At 53.4% G+C, this 19,313-nt stretch overlaps 1 protein-coding gene across 1 annotated transcript; it reads left to right on the top strand.

Moving 5' to 3' along the window:
- Positions 1 to 236: 236 nt before the first annotated feature.
- timeless (timeless circadian clock) lies at positions 237 to 18,765 on the top strand. Its single transcript, XM_060068244.1, has 30 exons — positions 237 to 328; positions 934 to 1,038; positions 1,422 to 1,575; positions 1,743 to 1,857; positions 1,963 to 2,025; positions 2,498 to 2,599; positions 3,194 to 3,349; positions 3,933 to 4,066; positions 4,341 to 4,428; positions 5,491 to 5,667; positions 6,392 to 6,609; positions 6,816 to 6,919; positions 7,149 to 7,318; positions 7,790 to 7,912; positions 8,478 to 8,629; positions 9,279 to 9,376; positions 9,828 to 9,948; positions 10,541 to 10,742; positions 11,344 to 11,483; positions 11,703 to 11,788; positions 12,418 to 12,538; positions 13,128 to 13,210; positions 13,959 to 14,158; positions 14,993 to 15,209; positions 15,519 to 15,587; positions 15,930 to 16,048; positions 16,160 to 16,400; positions 16,567 to 16,627; positions 17,498 to 17,586; positions 18,271 to 18,765. Exons 2-30 carry the CDS (start codon positions 957 to 959, stop codon positions 18,387 to 18,389), a joined length of 3,804 nt encoding a protein of 1,267 aa, XP_059924227.1. The 5' UTR covers positions 237 to 328; positions 934 to 956; the 3' UTR covers positions 18,390 to 18,765.
- The last annotated feature ends 548 nt before the right edge of the window (positions 18,766 to 19,313 follow it).

Consider the following 19,313-nt stretch of genomic DNA (forward strand, 5'->3'; position numbering starts at 1 on the left):
CCAATCATCTCCCAGCATGGCGGAGACAAACCCCTGTTTGACGCGTGCAATTGTATCAATTGTATTTTGGAAGGTTTCAAATAGCCCCAGCACCACAGACGAATTACCTCTGCTTCAAAGTTAATTAGATCAAAATAGATATGAGGAACAGCGCCCCTACAGGAAAAAAGATTAGTGCGTCAAGCGGGGAAGGAACATCGCCCCCTACAGGAACAGAATGGTAATGCATGAGCATTGGCAGCCGGAAGGAAGTTTGCGTCTTTCCGCGGGAGTTTGGATCCAGTGTTCGGATACTCACTACTCACCAGCTGAGCTGTTACACTACATGGTAAGACGTTGTTAAATGTTATTTTAAAGTCTGTTTGGGCATAAACCAAGCTCAGGGCTCAACAGGCTCTAGTTCGGACCTGAAAACTGTGATTATAGACAGATTATGGGATAATATGAAGGACTTTGATATTGTTGATGGTTTATTCATCCTGCAGGGTAAACCCTGATTATCGCGCTGTGTGGGGTTATTTTTAACATCAGTATAATGACTATTATCAGTATTATCGATATTATCTTATAGACTGTTATGATTCGATGACCCGGTTTAATATCAGAAATTCATGTTCAGAGAGTAAAGTAAACACTATTGCAGAGGTGGGTCAGTGTATAGAGTAGTGGATTACGGCTGGATCAGGTCCAGTCTGGGTCTAGTCCGAGTCCAGTCCGAGTCTAGGCTCAACTGTTGACATTCATCCCCAACATAATGCATGCAATAACTAGAGCACTGAATTCAAAACTCCCTCATACCTTCTTCCTTGTGAGCATGTTGTTCTGTTGTGGTTCTGTCTATTGGGTCTGACTTTACTTCCGTTTGCCGTCATCCATGGAACCTTCTGGAACCCCCTGATGCCTGAACCCTGCGCCCCACCGTGCGTTCCCCAGCGGTAGCTGATCTAGACTGCAGGATGAACTGCGAGGTCCTGGCCACGTGCAGCGCCCTGGGGTACCTGGAGGGGGAAACGTACCACAAAGAGGCAGACTGTCTGGGTGAGTGTCCCAACATGTCATCTCCTACACCCACGACGGTCGGGGGGGGGAACACGCCGGGAAGGCATGGGGCTCAGGAGGTAGAGCGGGTTGGCTGGTAACCCGAAGGTTGCTAGTTCGATCTCCGGCTCCTCCTAGGAGTGTCGAGGTGTTCCTGGGCAAGACACCTCACCCTAACTGCTCCCGGTGAGCTGGCTGTCACCTTGCATGGCTGACACCGCCGTCGGTGTGTTAAAGTGTGCATAAATGGGTAGTATTGTAAAGCGCTTTGAGTGGCCACTGGTTAGAAAAGCGCTGTATAAATGCAGTGCGTTTACCATTTAAGAAGGAACAGGGCCTGGTTCTCCCGCGCTTCTGACACCTTCTGGCCGGGTCTGTTGCAGAGAGCGTGAAGGACCTCATCAGGTACCTGAGGCACGAGGACGACACAAGGGACATCCGCCAGCAGCTGGGGGCGGGACATATCCTGCAGAATGACCTGCTGCCAATCATCTCCCAGCATGGCGGAGACAAACCCCTGTTTGACGCGTGCATCAGGTACTGGACCGTCAATCATAACACCGAGTGTCTGTGTTTGTCTATGAGTCCTTGTGTGTTTGGCTCTGATTGTTTTGCTCTGATTCTCTGTGTTTGTTTGGTGTCGTTTGGCTCTGAGTGTCATTGAGTTTGTCTCTGAGTCTCGGGGTGTGATCCGCGATCCCCAGGCTCATGGTGAACCTCACACAGCCTGCGCTGCTCTGCTTCGGGAAGGTCCCAGACGACCCGGCCTTAAGACATCACTTCCTTCAGGTCACCTCCTACCTGCAGGCCTACAAAGAGGTACCGTGATGTTCTTACTAAAGTCGTGAGAACTGTGAATACATTGTGCTAACATTCAAATGGATGTCTGTGTCTTCATCTCCTTCTCCATGTGTCGTCCTGCAGGCGTTCGCCAGTGAGAAGGTGTTCGGGGTTCTGAGTGAGACCTTGTACAACCTGCTACAGCTGGTGAGCTCATGGTGATGGGAGGGGAGACTCTGACTCTTGAGTCCTGATAGGCTGACTGACCCCAGTGGCTCCTCCTACTCTGAGTCCTGATAGGCTGACTGACCCCAGTGGCTCCTCCCACTCTGAGTCCTGATAGGCTGACTGACCCCAGTGGCTCCTCCTACTCTGAGTCCTGATAGGCTGACTGACCCCAGTGGCTCCTCCCACTCTGAGTCCTGATAGGCTGACTGACGCCTCTTCCTCCTACCCCTCCCCCCTCCTCCTCCTCCTCCTGCTCCTCCATCTCCTCCTCCCCCTCCCCCTCCTCCTCCTCTCCCCCCTCCTCCTCCCCCTCCTTCTGCTCCTCCTCCCTCGCCTCCTCCTCCCCCTCCTCCTCCTCCCTCGCCTCCTCCTCCTCCTCCTCCTCCTCCTCCTCCTCCTCCTCCTCCTCCTCCTCCCACTCCCCCCCCTCCTCCTCCTCCTCCTCCTCCAGGACTGGGAGCAGCGGCAGGAGGAGGACAACCTGCTGGTGGAGAGGATCCTGCTGCTGGTCAGGAACGTCCTCCACGTCCCCGCCGACCCCTACGAGGAGAAGGTCTCACGGAGCCCGTGCTCAATACAGATATCATAATAATATCCAGATACCACTGGGGAAAATACATGAATAATAATACATGTTTGAATGTTTAATATAGATATCACTATCCAAAAATACATGTATGATGCTGCATGATTAATAATGTATATTATCATATTAATAATGCATATTATGATATAATGACACATTAATAATACATGTCTAATATAGATCATTATATAAATGATATGCTTCCAGAACGTTGGCGACATAATAATGTCCTCCATCTCTCTCTGTCCTCTCCTACTGACTCTGTGTTCTGGTGACTTCAAGAAACCATGATGTCCTGTCTCCATCTGTAATGTCCTCTCTCCATCTGTAATGGCCTCTCTCCATCTGTAATGTCCTCTCTCCATCTGTAATGGCCTCTCTCCATCTGTAATGTCCTCTCTCCATCTCTAATAGTCTCCTCCGTCACCTCTGACCCTCTGTCCTGGTGTTGTGACCTTTGATCTCTGACCCGGTGTCCTGGCGGTGTGACCTTTTGATCTCTGACCCTGTGTCCTGGCGGTGTGACCTTTGATCTCTGACCCTGTCTCCTGGTGTTTGCAGAACGTGGACGACGACGCCAGCGTCCATGACAAGCTGCTGTGGGCCGTCCACATGAGCGGCTTCGACGACCTCGTCAAGTTCCTGGCGTCGGCCCAGAGCGAGCAGCAGTGGTGCATGCACGTGCTGGAGGTGGTCTCGCTGCTGTTCAGGGACCAGGTGGGGACCCCCGTCTGTCTGGGCCGGCCCGAGGCAGAACCTCACGCAGGGGTTCACGTTCACATTCAGGGCATTCGCCAGACGCTTTTATCCAAAGCAACTTCAAATAAGTCCCATTTGTCAGAAGAGAGAGAAACAACAATATACCGCTGTCGGTACAGTAAGGATGTTCATAGAACCAAGTGCCAAGCACTAACAATCACTAGGTGAACCCATTCCCCGTATGCAACAAAGATAGCTAGGATAAGATGCTACACAATGCTAAGTACTATTATAGTGCCAACATGTACAACATACAATAAGTGCGTGCATTAAGTGCCGGACCGTACAACATACATTAAGTGTTTACATTAAGTGCCGCCCGGACCGTACAACATACATTAAGTGTGTACATTAAGTGCCGGACCGTACAACATACAATAAGTGAGTACATTAAGTGCATCTACCATTTACAATGGTTTGGTCCAAAACCAGTACTCTCCTTTAAGGAGCAGTGCTCTTTTAAGTGCATCTTGCTCAAAGTCACCCCCCAGTCCCCATGGTTGAAGAGTCGGACCCTAACCCCCCCCCCCCCTCCTCCCAGACGCCAGAGGCCCTGGTGAGCGCCGGCCACGCCCGCTCGGCCCAGGAGAAGAGCCGGGACCTGACGGAGCTGGAGGTGCTGCGGCAGAAGGAGCAGGCGGAGAAGCGCAGCCGTACGCTGCAGAGGGGAACCAGGTGAGCGGACAGGTGCTGGTCCCTCTGGGGTCTGGGTTGGAGGAGGACTGGTTTCAAGAGGGTGGGGGGGGGGTCCATCTTTGCAGTAGTGCATCAGATATAGTAATACTGAACTAGCCTATAAACATTGATCAGTAGAAAGAAATATATATCTACATATATATAAACTGCTTTCTACTGCCTATGTTTCAGGGTTGTTCAGTATTATAATTTCCTTTGAATGCCCCCCCCCCCCCCTCACCCCCCCCCCCCTCACTCCCTGCATCTCTTTCAGACACTCACGCTTCGGGGGCACCTACGTCGTCGCGGGCCTCAAAGCGGTCGGGAACGAAGACGTCGTCTACCACAGAGGCATCCACAACGTGAGTTAACGCTAGGACCCAGAGCCCTCCACAACGTGAGTTAACGCTAGGACCCAGAGCCTTCCACAACGTGAGTTAACGCTAGGACCCAGAGCCCTCCACAACGTGAGTTAACGCTAGGACCCAGAGCCTTCCACAACCTGAGTTAACGCTAGGACCCAGAGCCCTCCACAACGTGAGTTAACGCTAGGACCCAGAGCCTTCCACAACCTGAGTTAACGCTAGGACCCAGAGCCCTCCACAACGTGAGTTAACGCTAGGACCCAGAGCCCTCCACAACGTGAGTTAACGCTAGGACCCAGAGCCCTCCACAACGTGAGTTAACGCTAGGACCCAGAGCCCTCCACAACGTGAGTTAACGCTAGGACCCAGAGCCCTCCACAACGTGAGTTAACGCCAGGACCCAGAGCCTTCCACAACGTGAGTTAACGCCAGGACCCAGAGCCCTCCACAACGTGAGTTAACGCTAGGACCCAGAGCCCTCCACAACGTGAGTTAACGCCAGGACCCAGAGACCTCCACAACGTGAGTTAACGCTAGGACCCAGAGCCCTCCACAACGTGAGTTAACGCCAGGACTCAGAGCCCTCCACAACCTGAGTTAACGCTAGGACCCAGAGCCCTCCACAACGTGAGTTAACGCCAGGACCCAGAGACCTCCACAACGTGAGTTAACGCTAGGACCCAGAGCCCTCCACAACGTGAGTTAACGCCAGGACTCAGAGCCCTCCACAACGTGAGTTAAAGCTAGGACCCAGAGCCTTCCACAACCTGAGTTAGGGTTAGGACCCAGAGGCCTCCAGAACGTGAGTTAACGCTAGGACCCAGAGCCCTCCACAACGTGAGTTAACGCTAGGACCCAGAGCCTTCCACAACGTGAGTTAGGGTTAGAGGCGTCTTGCTCAGGGACACCTCGACCCTCCTTGGAGGAGCCGGGGATTGAACTAGCAACCTTCCGGTGACCAGCCAACCCGCTCTGTCTCCTGAGCTGAGCCGGCCTTCAGAACTGCACACCAGGTGAATCAGTAACCGATGGCTGCTGTCTGTCCGTCTGTCCGTCCAGTTCAAGAACTACAGCCACGACGCGGGCAAGGCGGTGCGGCGCGTCCCCAAGAGGCACCGGCGGGCGCGGGACAGCGAGGGCCAGCGCCGCTCCGCCCTCAACGTCCGGCTCTTCCTGCGGGAGTTCTGCGTGGACTTCCTGGAGAACTGCTACAACCACCTGATGTACTTGGTGAAGGTGAGCCCGGCCGGGGGGAAGTCAACGTGCCGTGGTGCATCGGTTTTATCTACTGAGCATTGTGTCCGCCACACCCACCGTCGTAGCTCCACCTTCGTAGCTCCACCGTCGTAGCTCCACCGTCGTAGCTCCACCGTCGTAGCTCCCCCGTCGTAGCTCCCCCGTCGTAGCTCCCCCGTCGTAGCTCCACCGTCGTAGCTCCACCGTCGTAGCTCCACCGTCGTAGCTCCACCGTCGTAGCTCCACCATCGTGACTCCACCGTCGTAGCTCCACCATCGTGACTCCACCATCGTAACACCACCCTCACACCATCACCTGCATAACACCACCTAGTAGGAGAGCATCAGTTTCATCTTCTGAGCATTGTGTCACCGACACACCATCATATCGGCGCCAACACAGCCACGGTAGCATTGCACCAATAACACCACCACCACCCCAGCACCCTGATAACACCACCTCCCCAGCACCACCATCCTAACGCCACCACCATCATAACAACAGCACCCCAGCACCCTGATAACACCACCTCCCCAGCACGCCTCTACTAACCCCGCCCGGTGGTTATGTCCAGGAGGGGCTGGTCTGGGAGCAGGCCTCATAACGCCACCATCTTTACACCACCACCATCTTAACACCACCATCATCTTTACACCACCACCATCATCACACCACCACCTCCCCGCCGCCCCCCTAACCCCGCCCGCCGGCTCTGTCCCCCAGGAGGGGCTGATCCGGGAGCAGGCGCAGCAGCACGACGAGACCTACTTCCTGTGGGCCCTGAGCTTCTTCATGGCCTTCAACCGCGGCAACGGTTTCCGCGCCGACCTGGTGTCGGAGACCATGTCCATCCGGGCCTTCCACTTCATCGAGCGCAACGTCACCAACTACTACGAGATGATGCTGACGGACCGCAAGGAGGCCACGTCGTGGTCCCGAAGGTGAGCCCCACGTCGTGGTCCCCCCAAGCTGAGCCCCATGGCCTGGTCCCCGAGGTGTGGGCCATGGCCTGGAGCAGGTCCCCTGAGCAGCTCGGTGGGGGGGCCCAGTCCCAGAGAGAGGACTACATTGGGGTCCCCCCCCCCCACGCTGAGGTCAGAATCCTCTGTGATCTGACACAGGCTTGTTCTCCGTGACCCCCCGCTAGGATGCACCTGGCGCTGAAGGCCTACCAGGAGCTGCTGCTGACGGTGAACGAGATGGACCGTTCCCGTGACGACACCATCCGACAGAGCTCCAACGTCATCAAAAGTACCACATCCAAAGATAGATAAACTATAACTGTAAAAGTAAAATTGTAGGCCTTTATAAAGGCAGCAGTTATTCAGCTGGTTTTAATTCACGTAAAGTTATTATTGAAAGAAAAAAAGGCTAGTGATGGAAAAAAGGATGGTATGTTGTTAATAAATATGGCTTTTAGAGGTGTTACCCTGCAGTAGCTGGAGTGGTTTCATACCTTGCATGTCTCCACCTCCTCCAGGTAACATCTTCTACATGATGGAGTACCGGGAGCTCTTCCTCACGCTGCTCCGCAAGTACGACGAGACCAAGCAGCCGCAGTCGTTCCTCCGGGACCTGGTGGAGTCCACGCACCTCTTCCTGCGCATGCTGGAGCGCTTCTGCAAGGGCCGCAACAACCTGATGGTGCAGGTGAGTCCCCCCCCCCCAGCCCGGACGGAGCCCCACCGCCCGGACGGAGCCCGGACGGAGCCCAGACACCTACACCTTCGCTGATGGGGTCAGGGGATCAAGGCTCTGTAGGGGGGATTTCTCTGGAGTCACTTTATCACACGTCCCTGTTTACGTTTACATTCAGACGCTTTCACCCAAAGCGAAGACCAATAAGTGCATTTGTCAGAAGTAAGAGAAACGATAAAAAATCGCTGTCGGTACAGTAAGGATGTTCATAGAACCACGTGCGAAGCACTAACAATCACTAGGTTAACCCATTCCCCGTAAACAACAGAGATAGCTAGGATAACACGCTACACGATGCTAAGTCGTATTTCTGAGTGCAAGGACGTACAACGTTCAATAAGTGCGTGAGAGGGGTGTGGGGGGGAGGGAGGCTGGCTATGCAGAGTTTAGCTGAACTCTGAACTGTTGTTTCTTCTACCACAGAAGAAGAAGGTGAGGAAGAGAAGGAACCGGCCCCAGAAGAAGTCTACCCCGGAGACGGACCCCGAGGTGTTGGAGGAAACCTGGAAGATTGTGTCCGAGGAGCTGAGGGCTGCTGGCTTCCAGGTAGTTCCACCATGTCGCCACCAGGGGGCGCATTGCTACCTCCGCCTCCGTGTTAACTACGAACTTTATTCTCAGTTCAATCCGTCAACATTTTCCCCTGCAGGGCCTCAAGTTTATCTGAGGCTCCGATGGAAAGCATTTTTTTGCGGTATTGATACCGCTCCTAAACATGGATAAAGGTTTAGCTCCATTATATCCTCTACTTAGTACTATATAAGTACATAAGTACTACATCTACATTTGAGCACGTTAGAGTCATTCACAAGTTCAAGTCGTCGACTAAGATGAAGTACAGTCTACTTGAACTTGTGAATGACTAACGTGCCGAAATGTAGAACAGTACTTTAAAATAACCGCCTTGATGGTTTGAGTTGATGTAATTGTTGTTGTGTAATATGTTGGGCTTTAACAGGCTTATGTATCGGCGGACAGATGGCGGAACTGGTCCGGGCCGGTTCCGTCCGTCTGTCCGTACTCTCTGACTGCAGGAGCGGGACCCCTCTGTGTGGGGCGTCCCGTCCGCTGACCTGCCGCGTTGCACCCCCCCCCCCCCCTCTCCCCTCAGCTGTCTGCCGGGGTGACGGAGGCCGTGGTCCCCTTCGACGCCGCCTCGGAGGTCTCCCTGGAGGACCAGCGGAGCCAGACGGTGGTGCGCGTGCAGGACGCCCTGATGGCCCGGCTGGGCCCCGAGGCGCTGGGCCTGCTGCGCGCTGCCAGGTCAGTGACCCCCCCCCCCCCAACCTCAACTCTCTCACCCCGTGGGGACAGGTTGGCCTGAGGCTCCAACTGGGCCCCCAGCCCTCTCTCTCTCTCTCTCTCTCTCTCTCTCTCTCTCTCTCTCTCTCTCTCTCTCTCTCTCTCTCTCTCTCTCTCTCTCTCTCTCTCTCTCTCTCTCCCCCCCCCCCCGCAGGGCCCCTGTGGCCTCTGGCTTTAACCGGGCCCCCAGCCTCTCGTCTCAGGCCTCACTGTACCCCGCCTGCATGTGACTAACCGGGCCCCCAGCCTCCTCTCTCTCTCGCCCCGCGGGGCCCCCTCTGGCATGTGGCTCTAACCGGGCCCCAAGACTGAGGCTCTAACTGGGACCCCAGCCTCCAAGCTCCCTCTCACGCCCTGCCTTACACCCAGCGGACCCCAGTGGCCTGTGGCTCGACCGGGCCCCTGTCTCCACTCTCTCTCTCTCTCTCTCTCTCTCTCTCTCTCTCCCTCCCTCCCTCTCTCTCTCCCTCTCTCCCTCCATGGGGCCCCACTGGCCTGTGACTCTAACCGGGCCCCTGTCTCCACTCTCTCTCTCTCTCTCCCACTGCCCCGCTGGGCCCCGTCCGCCTGTGGCTCTAACCGGGGCCCCCCCTGCTCCCCGTGTCCCCAGGGAGGTGTGGCCGGAGGGGGACGTGTTCGGGCCGGCCGACGTGGAGCCGGAGGACGAGCTGGAGCTGCTGAAGCAGATCCTCCACGCCACGCTGCCCCGTGAGTCCCCGGGCGACGGCTCCGACTAGAGACGATCCAAAAAAAAAAAAAAAAAGAATCATTCCAGATAGGCGTTTCCCATTCCGACTTTTCCACCTCCGACGTCAACGAACGCAGCATAACACTGCACGTGCTTGTGATCTTCTTTGCCTGTGTGGTAAATGAGTCACGTGATGGCAATCGGATCGGAGCATAAACTTGTGTACGCGCCGATAACCGATGCTGTATTTTAGGCAGATGTAGAGACAAAGATTTATAGATATAATTGCGATACTGGCATCGTTGTCGGAACAACTAGTTTTGATCCACGCCGTATCGCTCCAACTCCAGTGAAGTCCTCCAGGTGTCCCTGATGAGTCACGACGGCGGCCACTGCATTGACATAACGGTGTGTTCCAGCTGTGATCTGAGTTATGGCATCTCCCCCCCCCCCCCCCCCCCCACACACCAGGGTCCGCCCCCCCGGAGGTCCCGGCTGAGGAAGACGAGGACGGGCCGGAGTACGAGGAAGAGGAGCTGGAGTCTGTCCAGGTGTCTGAGACGGACTTCAACTTCCTGGACTTCATCAAGCGGTAAGGAGCAACCCCCTGCTGTAAAATAACTTCCTTTTGTATAATTAGTCTCCTAAATATAATGTACCTCTGTACCTGTCAGCTCCCTTTGTTTACATTTACATTCAGGGCATTGAGCAGACGCTTTTTTCCGAAGCGATTTACAATCAGTACATTTGTCAGAAGAAAGAGAAACAATATATTGCTGTCGTTGCAGTAAGGATGTTCATAGAACCAAGTGCCAAGCACTAACAATCGCCAGGTGAACACATTCCCTGTACACAACATAGCTAGCTAGGATAAGAGACTACACAATGCTTAGTACTATTTATTAGGTGTCAGGACATAGAACATACAATAAGTATATTAGAGGGCTGGGGGGGAGGGGTAAAGGGGGAAGGCTATGCAGAGTCTAGGTGGACTCTGAACAAGCGAGTCTTGAGACTCTTGAGGAAGCTGACGAGCGATCCTGTGGTCCTGACGTCGGCGGGGAGCTCGTTCCACCACTGCGGTGCCAAAACAGAGAAGAGCTGTGCCTTGGACGATCAAACCTTTTGCCTGCTCTTAGCGATCCGTCGTCTCCTGTGCTTCATCCCCCCCCCGGCGCGCGTAGGTTCGCCCAGCCGGCCATCGTGCGGCCCTACGTGCTGCTGCTGAAGACCTACTCCACCAACTCCCCGCACACCAACCACTGCATCGCGCGCATGCTGCACCGGCTGGCCGTGGACCTCAAGATGGACGCGCTGCTCTACCAGCTGTCCGTGTTCAGCGCCTTCAACCGCATCCTGAGCGACCCGGCCGCCGCGGCCTACAAGGTGCCCTAGGAACCCCTCGCCGGGGGCCTCCTCAGTGTCCTCACTGGGTGTCTGTCTCTCCTCACTGGGTGTCTGTCTCTCCTCACTGGGTGTCTGTCTCTCCTCACTGGGTGTCTGTCTCTCCTCACTGGGTGTCTGTCTCTCCTCACTGGGTGTCTGTGTCTCCTCACTGGGTGTCTGTCTCTCCTCACTGGGTGTCTGTCTCTCCTCACTGGGTGTCTGTCTCTCCTCACTGGGTGTCTGTCTCTCCTCACTGGGTGTCTGTGTCTCCTCACTGGGTGTCTGTCTCTCCTCACTGGGTGTCTGTGTCTCCTCACTGGGTGTCTGTGTCTCCTCACTGGGTGTCTGTCTCTCCTCACTGGGTGTCTGTCTCTCCTCACTGGGTGTCTGTCTCTCCTCACTGGGTGTCTGTCTCTCCTCACTGGGTGTCTGTGTCTCCTCACTGGGTGTCTGTCTCTCCTCACTGGGTGTCTGTCTCCTCACTGGGTGTCTGTCTCTCCTCACTGGGTGTCTGTCTCCTCACTGGGTGTCTGTCTCCCCCGGTCTCTCTCCCCCCTGACCCGGTCTCTCTCCCCCCTGATGACCCTGTCTCTCCCATCAGGAGCTCGGGACCTTCGCTAAGTTCGTGGTGAGCCGGTTCCTGGTGGTGGCGGCGCGGAACGACAAGGCCTTCGTCGAGCTGCTGTTCTGGAAGAACGTGGGGACGGTGCACGAGATGACCGAGGGCTACGGCAAGGAGGGGTGAGAGTCACTCTATTGTCTGATCATTATCATACTATCTATATAACCACCGTTAACTGTGTGAGTGGGGCTGTGTGGAAGTGCTTGTTGAGGAACAAAAGTGTGCGTTAGGGTCATGAGGGTCTTACTGAACAGAACCACTGAATGCCCTGCATCCATCTGCCCTGGTCTCTCCCCCCCTCGGCCTCCCCCTCGGTCTCCCCTCGGTCTCTCCCTCAGGGACGGCTCCAAGACGAAGGTGGCCTGGACGGAGGAGGAGGAGGAGGAGCTGCGGAGCCTGTTCATGGAGCAGCGCGACTCAGAAGGTGACGGTTCTGTCCAGCTCCAGTGCGACGGTGTTCTGGTGCGAGGCTCTGCTCTCTCTGACCCCGCTGTCCCTCTCTCTCCCTCTCACCCTCTCCCGCTCTCCCGCCTCCTCCTCTCTCTCTCTCTGTCTCTCTCTCTGTCTCTCTCTCTCTCTCTCTGTGTCTCTCTGTCTCTCCCTCTCCCTCTCCCTCTCCCTCTCCCTCTCCCTCCCTCTCCCTCTCCCTCTCTCTCCCTCTCCCTCTCCCTCTCCCTCTCTCTCTCTCTCTGTCTCTCCCTCTCCCTCTCCCTCTCTCTCTCTCTCTCTCTCTCTTTCTCTCTGTGTCTCTCTCCCTCTCTCTCTCTCTCTCTCTCTCTCTCTCTCTCTCTCTCTCTCTCTCTCTCTCTCTCTCTCTCTCTCTCTCTCTCTCTGTCTCTCTCTCTGTGTCTCTCCCTCTCTCCCTCTCTCTCTCTCTCTCTCTCTCTCTCTCTCCCTCTCCCTCTCCCTCTCCCTCTCCCTCTCTCTCTCTCCCTCTCTCTCTCTCTCTCTCTCCCCCTCTCTCTCTCTCTCTCTCTCTCTCTCTCTCTCTCTCTCTCTCTCTCTCTCTCTCTCTCTCTCTCCCTCTCTCCCTCTCTCCCTCCCTCCCTCCAGTGCCCGACCCGGTGGAGGCCCTGCTCCCGCTGCTGGGGACCACGCGCTCGCGGCGGCAGGTGGTGGTGCAGCTGGTGCACATGGGCCTGGTGGAGAGCGCCAAGCAGCTCAAGAAGCACAAGTAGGTCCTGCACCGCGTTAGCCCCCTCTAGTGGCCAGGGGGGAGCTGGCGGGCGTTCCACGGGGCTCAAAGGGTTCCTTACTGCGTGGATGCAATTATAGACACGCACTCTAGGAAATAACTGCATTCATATTCATGCTCTCCATGAAACACCAGAATGCATTTTCACGCACTGTAGGAAACACCTGAATTCATATTCAGGCACTCTATGAACACCTGAATTCATATTCAGGCACTCTTTGAACACCTGAATTCATATTCAGGCACTCTATGAACACCTGAATTCATAATCACGCTCTGTAGGAAACACCTGAATTCATCTTCACTCACCCTATGAACACCTTAATTCATGTTCAAGCACTGTAGTCAACCCCTGAATTCATATTCATGCACTCTATGAAACGCCTGACTTCAAATTCCCGGACTCTATGGCCCAATCCCATTTCTACCCCTTACCCCTTTACCCCTTCAAAACAAGGGGGAGGGGTAAGGGTAAGGGGTAAGGGGTAGAAATGGGATTGGGCCTATGAATGAATCCGCGGCTGTCCTGCTCCTGATCTGCCGACCTGACCTCTGATTCCCCCCTCAGGGTCGGCACGGGGATCGTCCTGTGGACGGAGCAGCAGGAGGACGAGCTGGAGATGCTGTACGAGGAGTTCAAAGACTCAGACGGTGAGACGGTTCTCCACCCTCAGACCGGGTTCTCCTCCCTGAGGCCGGGTTCTCCACCCTCAGACCGGGTTCTCCTCCCCGAGGCCGGGTTCTCCACCCTCAGACCGGGTTCTCCTCCCTGAGGCCGGGTTCTCCTCCCCGAGGCCGGGTTCTCCTCCCTGAGACCGGGTTCTCCTCCCTGAGGCCGGGTTCTCCTCCCTGAGACCGGGTCAGGTTCTAGTGACCCGACGAGGTCTTCTGTGCTCGGCCCCGTCTGTCCAGACTAGATGTTCCAAGACCGTTTTTTTTTTCTTCTCGATACGATTCAGATCCCTGATATCCAGTATATACCGATACAGCATCTCGCATTGTAACTGCTCATAGCACTTGTTCTTGTTGAAGGGTTCTCTTACGATGACAGCCGGTTCACTTACTGTCGACAATTTTACTTTCAGGCCTAGATCGTTTACATTTATAATCAATAATTATATTGATTCATTAATATCGTTTTAGTTAAGCGTGAGCATCTATGTTTTTACGGCTTAGTTCAAACAAACGTAGGTCGGGGATGATGTGTTTCCCAATCCGACTTTCCACCTCTGACCGTTAACGAACTCGGCATAACGCCGCACGTGTTTGTGATGTTCCCTGCCTGTGTAGTAAATGAGTCCAAGTGATGCTATCGGAATCGGCGCATAGACTTGCGTACTCGCCGATACCCGATACTACCTTTTCCGAAACCGATACCATATTATGGTGTTCTGTGCAGACGTGCTGGGGAACATGCTGAGGAAGACCACGGCCAAGCGGTCGCGGGCCCGCGTGGTGGACAAGCTGCTCAGCATGGGGCTGGTGTCGGAGAGACGGCAGCTCTACAAGAAGCGCAGCGGCGGCGGCGGTGGCGGTCCCCGGAAGACCGCCGCCAAAGGATCCGGTAAAAGCTCCGGTAAAAGCTCCGGGAACAGCATGGTGAGGACTTTTATTGTAGTTTTTTGTTTGTTAACGTTAACTCTAAAATGTCTGAACGTCTGTCACACGTTTCGATATGACCGCCTTGGATGCTCTTATGTATGAGGGAATCCTCAGTGCTGTGTGTATGAGTGAATCCTCAGCGGTGTGTATGAGTGAATCCTCAGGTGGGTGTGTGAGTGAATCCTCAGCGGTGTGTGTGAGTGAATCCTCAGCGGTGTGTGTGAGTGAATCCTCAGCGGTGTGTGTGAGTGAATCCTCAGCGGTGTGTATGAGTGAATCCTCAGCGGTGTGTGTGAGTGAATCCTCAGCGGTGTGTATGAGTGAATCCTCAGGTGGGTGTGTGAGTGAATCCTCAGCGGTGTGTGTGAGTGAATCCTCAGGTGGGTGTGAGTGAATCCTCAGGTGGGTGTGAGTGAATCCTCAGGTGGGTGTGTATGAGTGAATCCTCAGCGGTGTGTATGAGTGAATCCTCAGGTGGGTGTGTGAGTGAATCCTCAGCGGTGTGTATGAGTGAATCCTCAGCTGTGTGCGAATGAATCTCCAGCGGTGTGTATGAGTGAATCCTCTGCTGGGTGTGCAAGTGAATCCCCAGCTGGGTGTGTGAGTGAATCGTCAGCTGGGTGTGTGAGTGAATCCCCAGCTGGGTGTGTGAGGGAATCCTGAGCTGGGTGTGTGAGTGAATCGTCAGCTGGGTGTGTGAGGGAATCCCCAGCTGGGTGTGTGAGTGAATCGTCAGCTGGGTGTGTGAGGGAATCCCCAGCTGGGTGTGCATGAGTGAATCCTCAGCACTGTGTATGAACGAGTGAATTGATTGGTGTTCCTCTGTGGCAGACTGAAGAGGACTTCCTGGCCGACTTAACGGGCGAGGTGGCTGATGAAGATCACGAGGAAGAGGAGGAAGGTTCTTCGGAGAGCGATGAGGAGACGTTTGAGGAGCGGAGGGAGAGGGTCACCTCCTCTGATGGAGGAGCGAGGAGGAGAACCCAGGAGCCCGGCGTGGGGAGGGGGCCGGACGTGGGCCCCATGCTGCACTCGCTCAAACAAGAAGGTGAAGCCCCTCAACTAAACCTGAATCAAACCTTTTCCTTTCTCAGTTTCCTTCAACATCCTCTTCTTGTTTCGACGTGTGAATCACACTTTTTTGCGTAGTGAAGTGTTCGGTTCGCTGGAAATATATCGACCACCTCTTTCGAGAAATGCACACACGTACTGCATCCGTCATCTTAACAGTTAACCACAAAATGTACTTACTTCCAAACTGCTACCTGTTAACCTCTTCATGTTACTTTCTAGAGTGTCCGGATCTGATTAGCCCGATAGCAGTACCTCAATGCTGGCTGGTTGTGGTTGTGTCCAGGTTTGGCTGGACCCTTGCTGTGGCTGCAGAACTGCCTGAACCGGACGGCCGACGACCGGGAGGAAGACAGTACGGACACGTCCACAATCATTCTTTGTTCCCCCCCTGTTTGCAATGTCTCAGTGAAATGTTCTTGTTGCTGGATGGGTATAGATAGATAGAAACAACTTTAGTAATTCCTTTGTTGCAGCACATCCGCAGTGGTAGACACAGGATATACTGCAACACTATAAAAATACAAAGTAGTGCTGAGGAAAACCAAAAGAGATGCTAAAGTAAGCACTAACAAAACAAACGCTATAAACAGGATGAATTTCAAAGTGGCCCGGTGCGACCTCTTCAGTTAAAGACCGTGGTGGTGTTACTAACGAGGCATGGCTCGTTAGTAACACACCCCCCCCCCCCCCCCAGATCTGTCCCAGCCCGTGCCTCTGGTCCCCCTCTCGGAGGACAACGAGGACGCGATGGAGAAGAGGAGCTTCCAGAAGCTTCTCCGCAAGCTGGGCCTGCGCGCCCCGGCCAATGAGCAGGTCCTATTCGACACAGTTCGCCACACATCCCCTCGACTATAGGACAGGAAGTGGAGCCATGTCACGTGTCATGAGCGTCACGGTGAACTCCCTGTCCTGCCGTCCAATCAGGAGACCTTCTGGAGGATCCCGGAGAGGCTGAGCCCCGCCCAGCTCAGAGGGGCGGCCGCGGCCCTCGCCCCCGGAGAGGAGCTCCCCGCTGGGGGGCCGGAGCCCCAGGAGGGGGAGGGGGAGGGGGAGGAGGTGGGGGAGGTTGGGGAGGCGGGGGCCTCCTCACATGAGCAGAGATCAGAGGCCATTCGGGCTCTGCTCCTCGCCCGCAAGAGGAACCCCCCCCCCAAGGAGACCGACGGTAGGCTTAAACCAGTGGTTCCCAACCTGGGGGGTGCCCCTCCAGAAGGGGGGGCACCCCCCAGGTTTGCACATGTTTAAACCAATGAGCATCATCCTCAAACCTCAGTTCACACGGCCACAGCTCTTGATCGATGTCATAACGTGTGTTTTGGGGGTTTTCCTAGATTCCCCCCCAGTGGAAGACAGAAGTGCAGAGACCCCAGTCACAGAGAGCCCGCATGGAAGGTGAGCCAGACCCCTGTCGGCTGGTCACTAGTAACCGTCTGCTTTTTCACCACCACTACCCATGTACTCGTTCACCAGTACCCGTCTACTCATTCACTACTACTACTACTACACGTATGCTCGTTCACTTGTACCCTTCTGCTTGTCCACTAGTAACCGTCTGCTAGTCACTAGTGAGCCCTGTCCAGTCTAACACCAGTCTTGTGGTTCACTAGTGAACCCTGTCCAGTCTAACACCAGTCTTGTGGTTCACTAGTGAGCCTGTACAGTCTAACACCAGTCTTGTGGTTCACTAGTGAGCCCTGTCCAGTCTAACACCAGTCTTGTGGTTCACTAGTGAACCCTGTCCAGTCTAACACCAGTCTTGTGGTTCACTAGTGAGCCCTGTCCAGTCTAACACCAGTCTTGTGGTTCACTAGTGAGCCCTGTCCAGTCTAACACCAGTCTTGTGGTTCACTAGTGAAGCTGTACAGTCTAACACCAGTCTTGTGGTTCACTAGTGAGCCCTGTCCAGTCTAACACCAGTCTTGTGGTTCACTAGTGAGCCCTGTCCAGTCTAACACCAGTCTTGTGGTTCACTAGTGAAGCTGTACAGTCTAACACCAGTCTTGTGGTTCACTAGTGAGCCCTGTCCAGTCTAACACCAGTCTTGTGGTTCACTAGTGAAGCTGTACAGTCTAACACCAGTCTTGTGGTTCACTAGTGAACCCTGTCCAGTCTAACACCAGTCTTGTGGTTCACTAGTGAAGCTGTACAGTCTAACACCAGTCTTGTGGTTCACTAGTGAACCCTGTACAGTCTAACACCAGTCTTGTGGTTCACTAGTGAGCCTGTACAGTCTAACACCAGTCTTGTGGTTCTCTCCTGTAGCCGCAGGTCCAAACAAGAGAAGCCGTCCGTTAAAAGAAGAAGAGTTCTGGACGATGAAGATGAGGATGAAGATGAAGACGAGGACATGGGTATGTTCACGTACTGTTGTGATCTTCACTGTTTAATGTTGGACAGTTCTGGGAATGTTGAAATGGAAACTGGTGAACCTTTAAGATATTACACAGACTGCTAGATCCTGTCTAACTCGTTGGTAGAGCATGTCATCACAACACACTGCCAGGGTAGGAGTCCCACTGGGACCTCTGAGCAAGGCATTACTACATACTGCCAGGGTTAGGGGTGCAATTCCTATTGTGACCCAACGTTCAAAGACTATACATTTATTATTATGAAAATGTTTAAGATGCTTTTGATCAATGCGTCAACCGTAGATGTACCGTCATTTTCGGACTATAAGCCACGCCTTTTTTCCTGTGGCTTATATAACGGTGGGGCTAATCTTTGAATTTTATAGCTAACGGCCACTAGGGGACCTCCTAAATCTATGGATTTTACAGGTTACAGTCCACCAACTTTAACTCTATGGGCTCTATGACCGGTCCGTGCCCCCCCACCTTGAAGCGGCGGGCTCTAGTGCGGCTTATATATGTACACATCATTCAATTTAGCTGCTGCGGCTTATACTCCGGTGCGCCTCATAGTGCGGAATATACGGTATATGTTGACTGTGACTGCGCTAAAGGGTTTTTAATGAACCTGTGCTGGGATATCATCTCCATGACGCCTCATAACGTCGTCCGTGATGTCTCCAGCTTCCCCCGGCCCCTTGGTGATGGACAGCGGGGGAGACTCCGACAGAGAGACGGTCGCCGCCCCGGCCAAGAGACGGAGACAGGCGGCCCTCATCGACGAGGATGATGAGGATGAGTAGAACTGGTGAAGAGAAGGTCCAACATGAAGCCTGAGGACGGCTCAAACTCACCTGGTGGTTTTCCTGGGAAGACGAGTTGTACATAACTGTTTTAAGGTCATGTCATCTCTGTTAAGTTAAAAATGACAGTTATGCTAGGTGTGTTTTTGTGTTGTTTTTGTTCATGGCCGGCATTGTTAAAAGTTAAACAGTTTGTCCATCTGCATACTTCCTATATACTCTTACACTTACCATTATGATGAGGTAATTACAGTTACATGTCCTTGTTGCATTGATATATTTGTATAGGAAATTTTGTGTCTTCGTTTTGCCAAGTTAATTTGAAAGCCCCATAAAAGTGTATTGATTAATAAATTGTTACTGTTTTGATAACAAATGTACTTTCTGATTTATTTCATGCAAGTTGAAACACTAGAGGGCCATTCTGGGGAAGGTTAAACCTTAATTGAGATTCTGCTTTTATGTTTGAAAAAAAAATATATATATTTGAAAAAAAAAAGAAAATTGTCCTTGTCAAATAAAATATAAGGGGTAACACTGTTGTTTTTCATCAGTCATCATGGGAAAATAAAATAAGATGTAACACTGTCGTTTTTATCAAATGAAACGTCGAGGGTAACACTTTTGTTTTTTATTTGTCGTCATGAAAAAAAACATAAGGGGTAACACTGTTGTTTTTTTATCGGCCGTCATGAAAAAAAAGTTTGAAAAAATAAATAAATTTGTCCTTGTCAAAAAAAACATAAGGGGTGACACTGTCGTTTTTTATCGGTCGTCACGAAAAAAAACATAAGGGGTAACACTGAAAATTAAATTGTGGATTGTTTTGGTTCTTAGACAGCTGACGTTAGGGGAGTCGCTGGCCGTCTAAATGCACTATGGCCAATTGCCATGTGCTGTGCCAAAACCTCATAAAATAACTAA

The sequence above is a fragment of the Gadus macrocephalus genome, chromosome 13 (genome assembly GCF_031168955.1).
Source record: "Gadus macrocephalus chromosome 13, ASM3116895v1".
Classification (NCBI taxonomy): Eukaryota; Metazoa; Chordata; class Actinopteri; order Gadiformes; family Gadidae; genus Gadus; species Gadus macrocephalus.

Excerpts from the sequence above, each read along its gene's own strand:
- timeless (XM_060068244.1), top strand. The coding sequence starts at position 957 with ATGAACTGCGAGGTCCTGGCCACGTGCAGCGCCCTGGGGTACCTGGAG. Across the intron at positions 5,668-6,391 it reads ACCTGATGTACTTGGTGAAG|GAGGGGCTGATCCGGGAGCA; the intron begins GTGAGCCCGGCC and ends TCTGTCCCCCAG. Across the intron at positions 7,319-7,789 it reads GCAACAACCTGATGGTGCAG|AAGAAGAAGGTGAGGAAGAG; the intron begins GTGAGTCCCCCC and ends CTTCTACCACAG.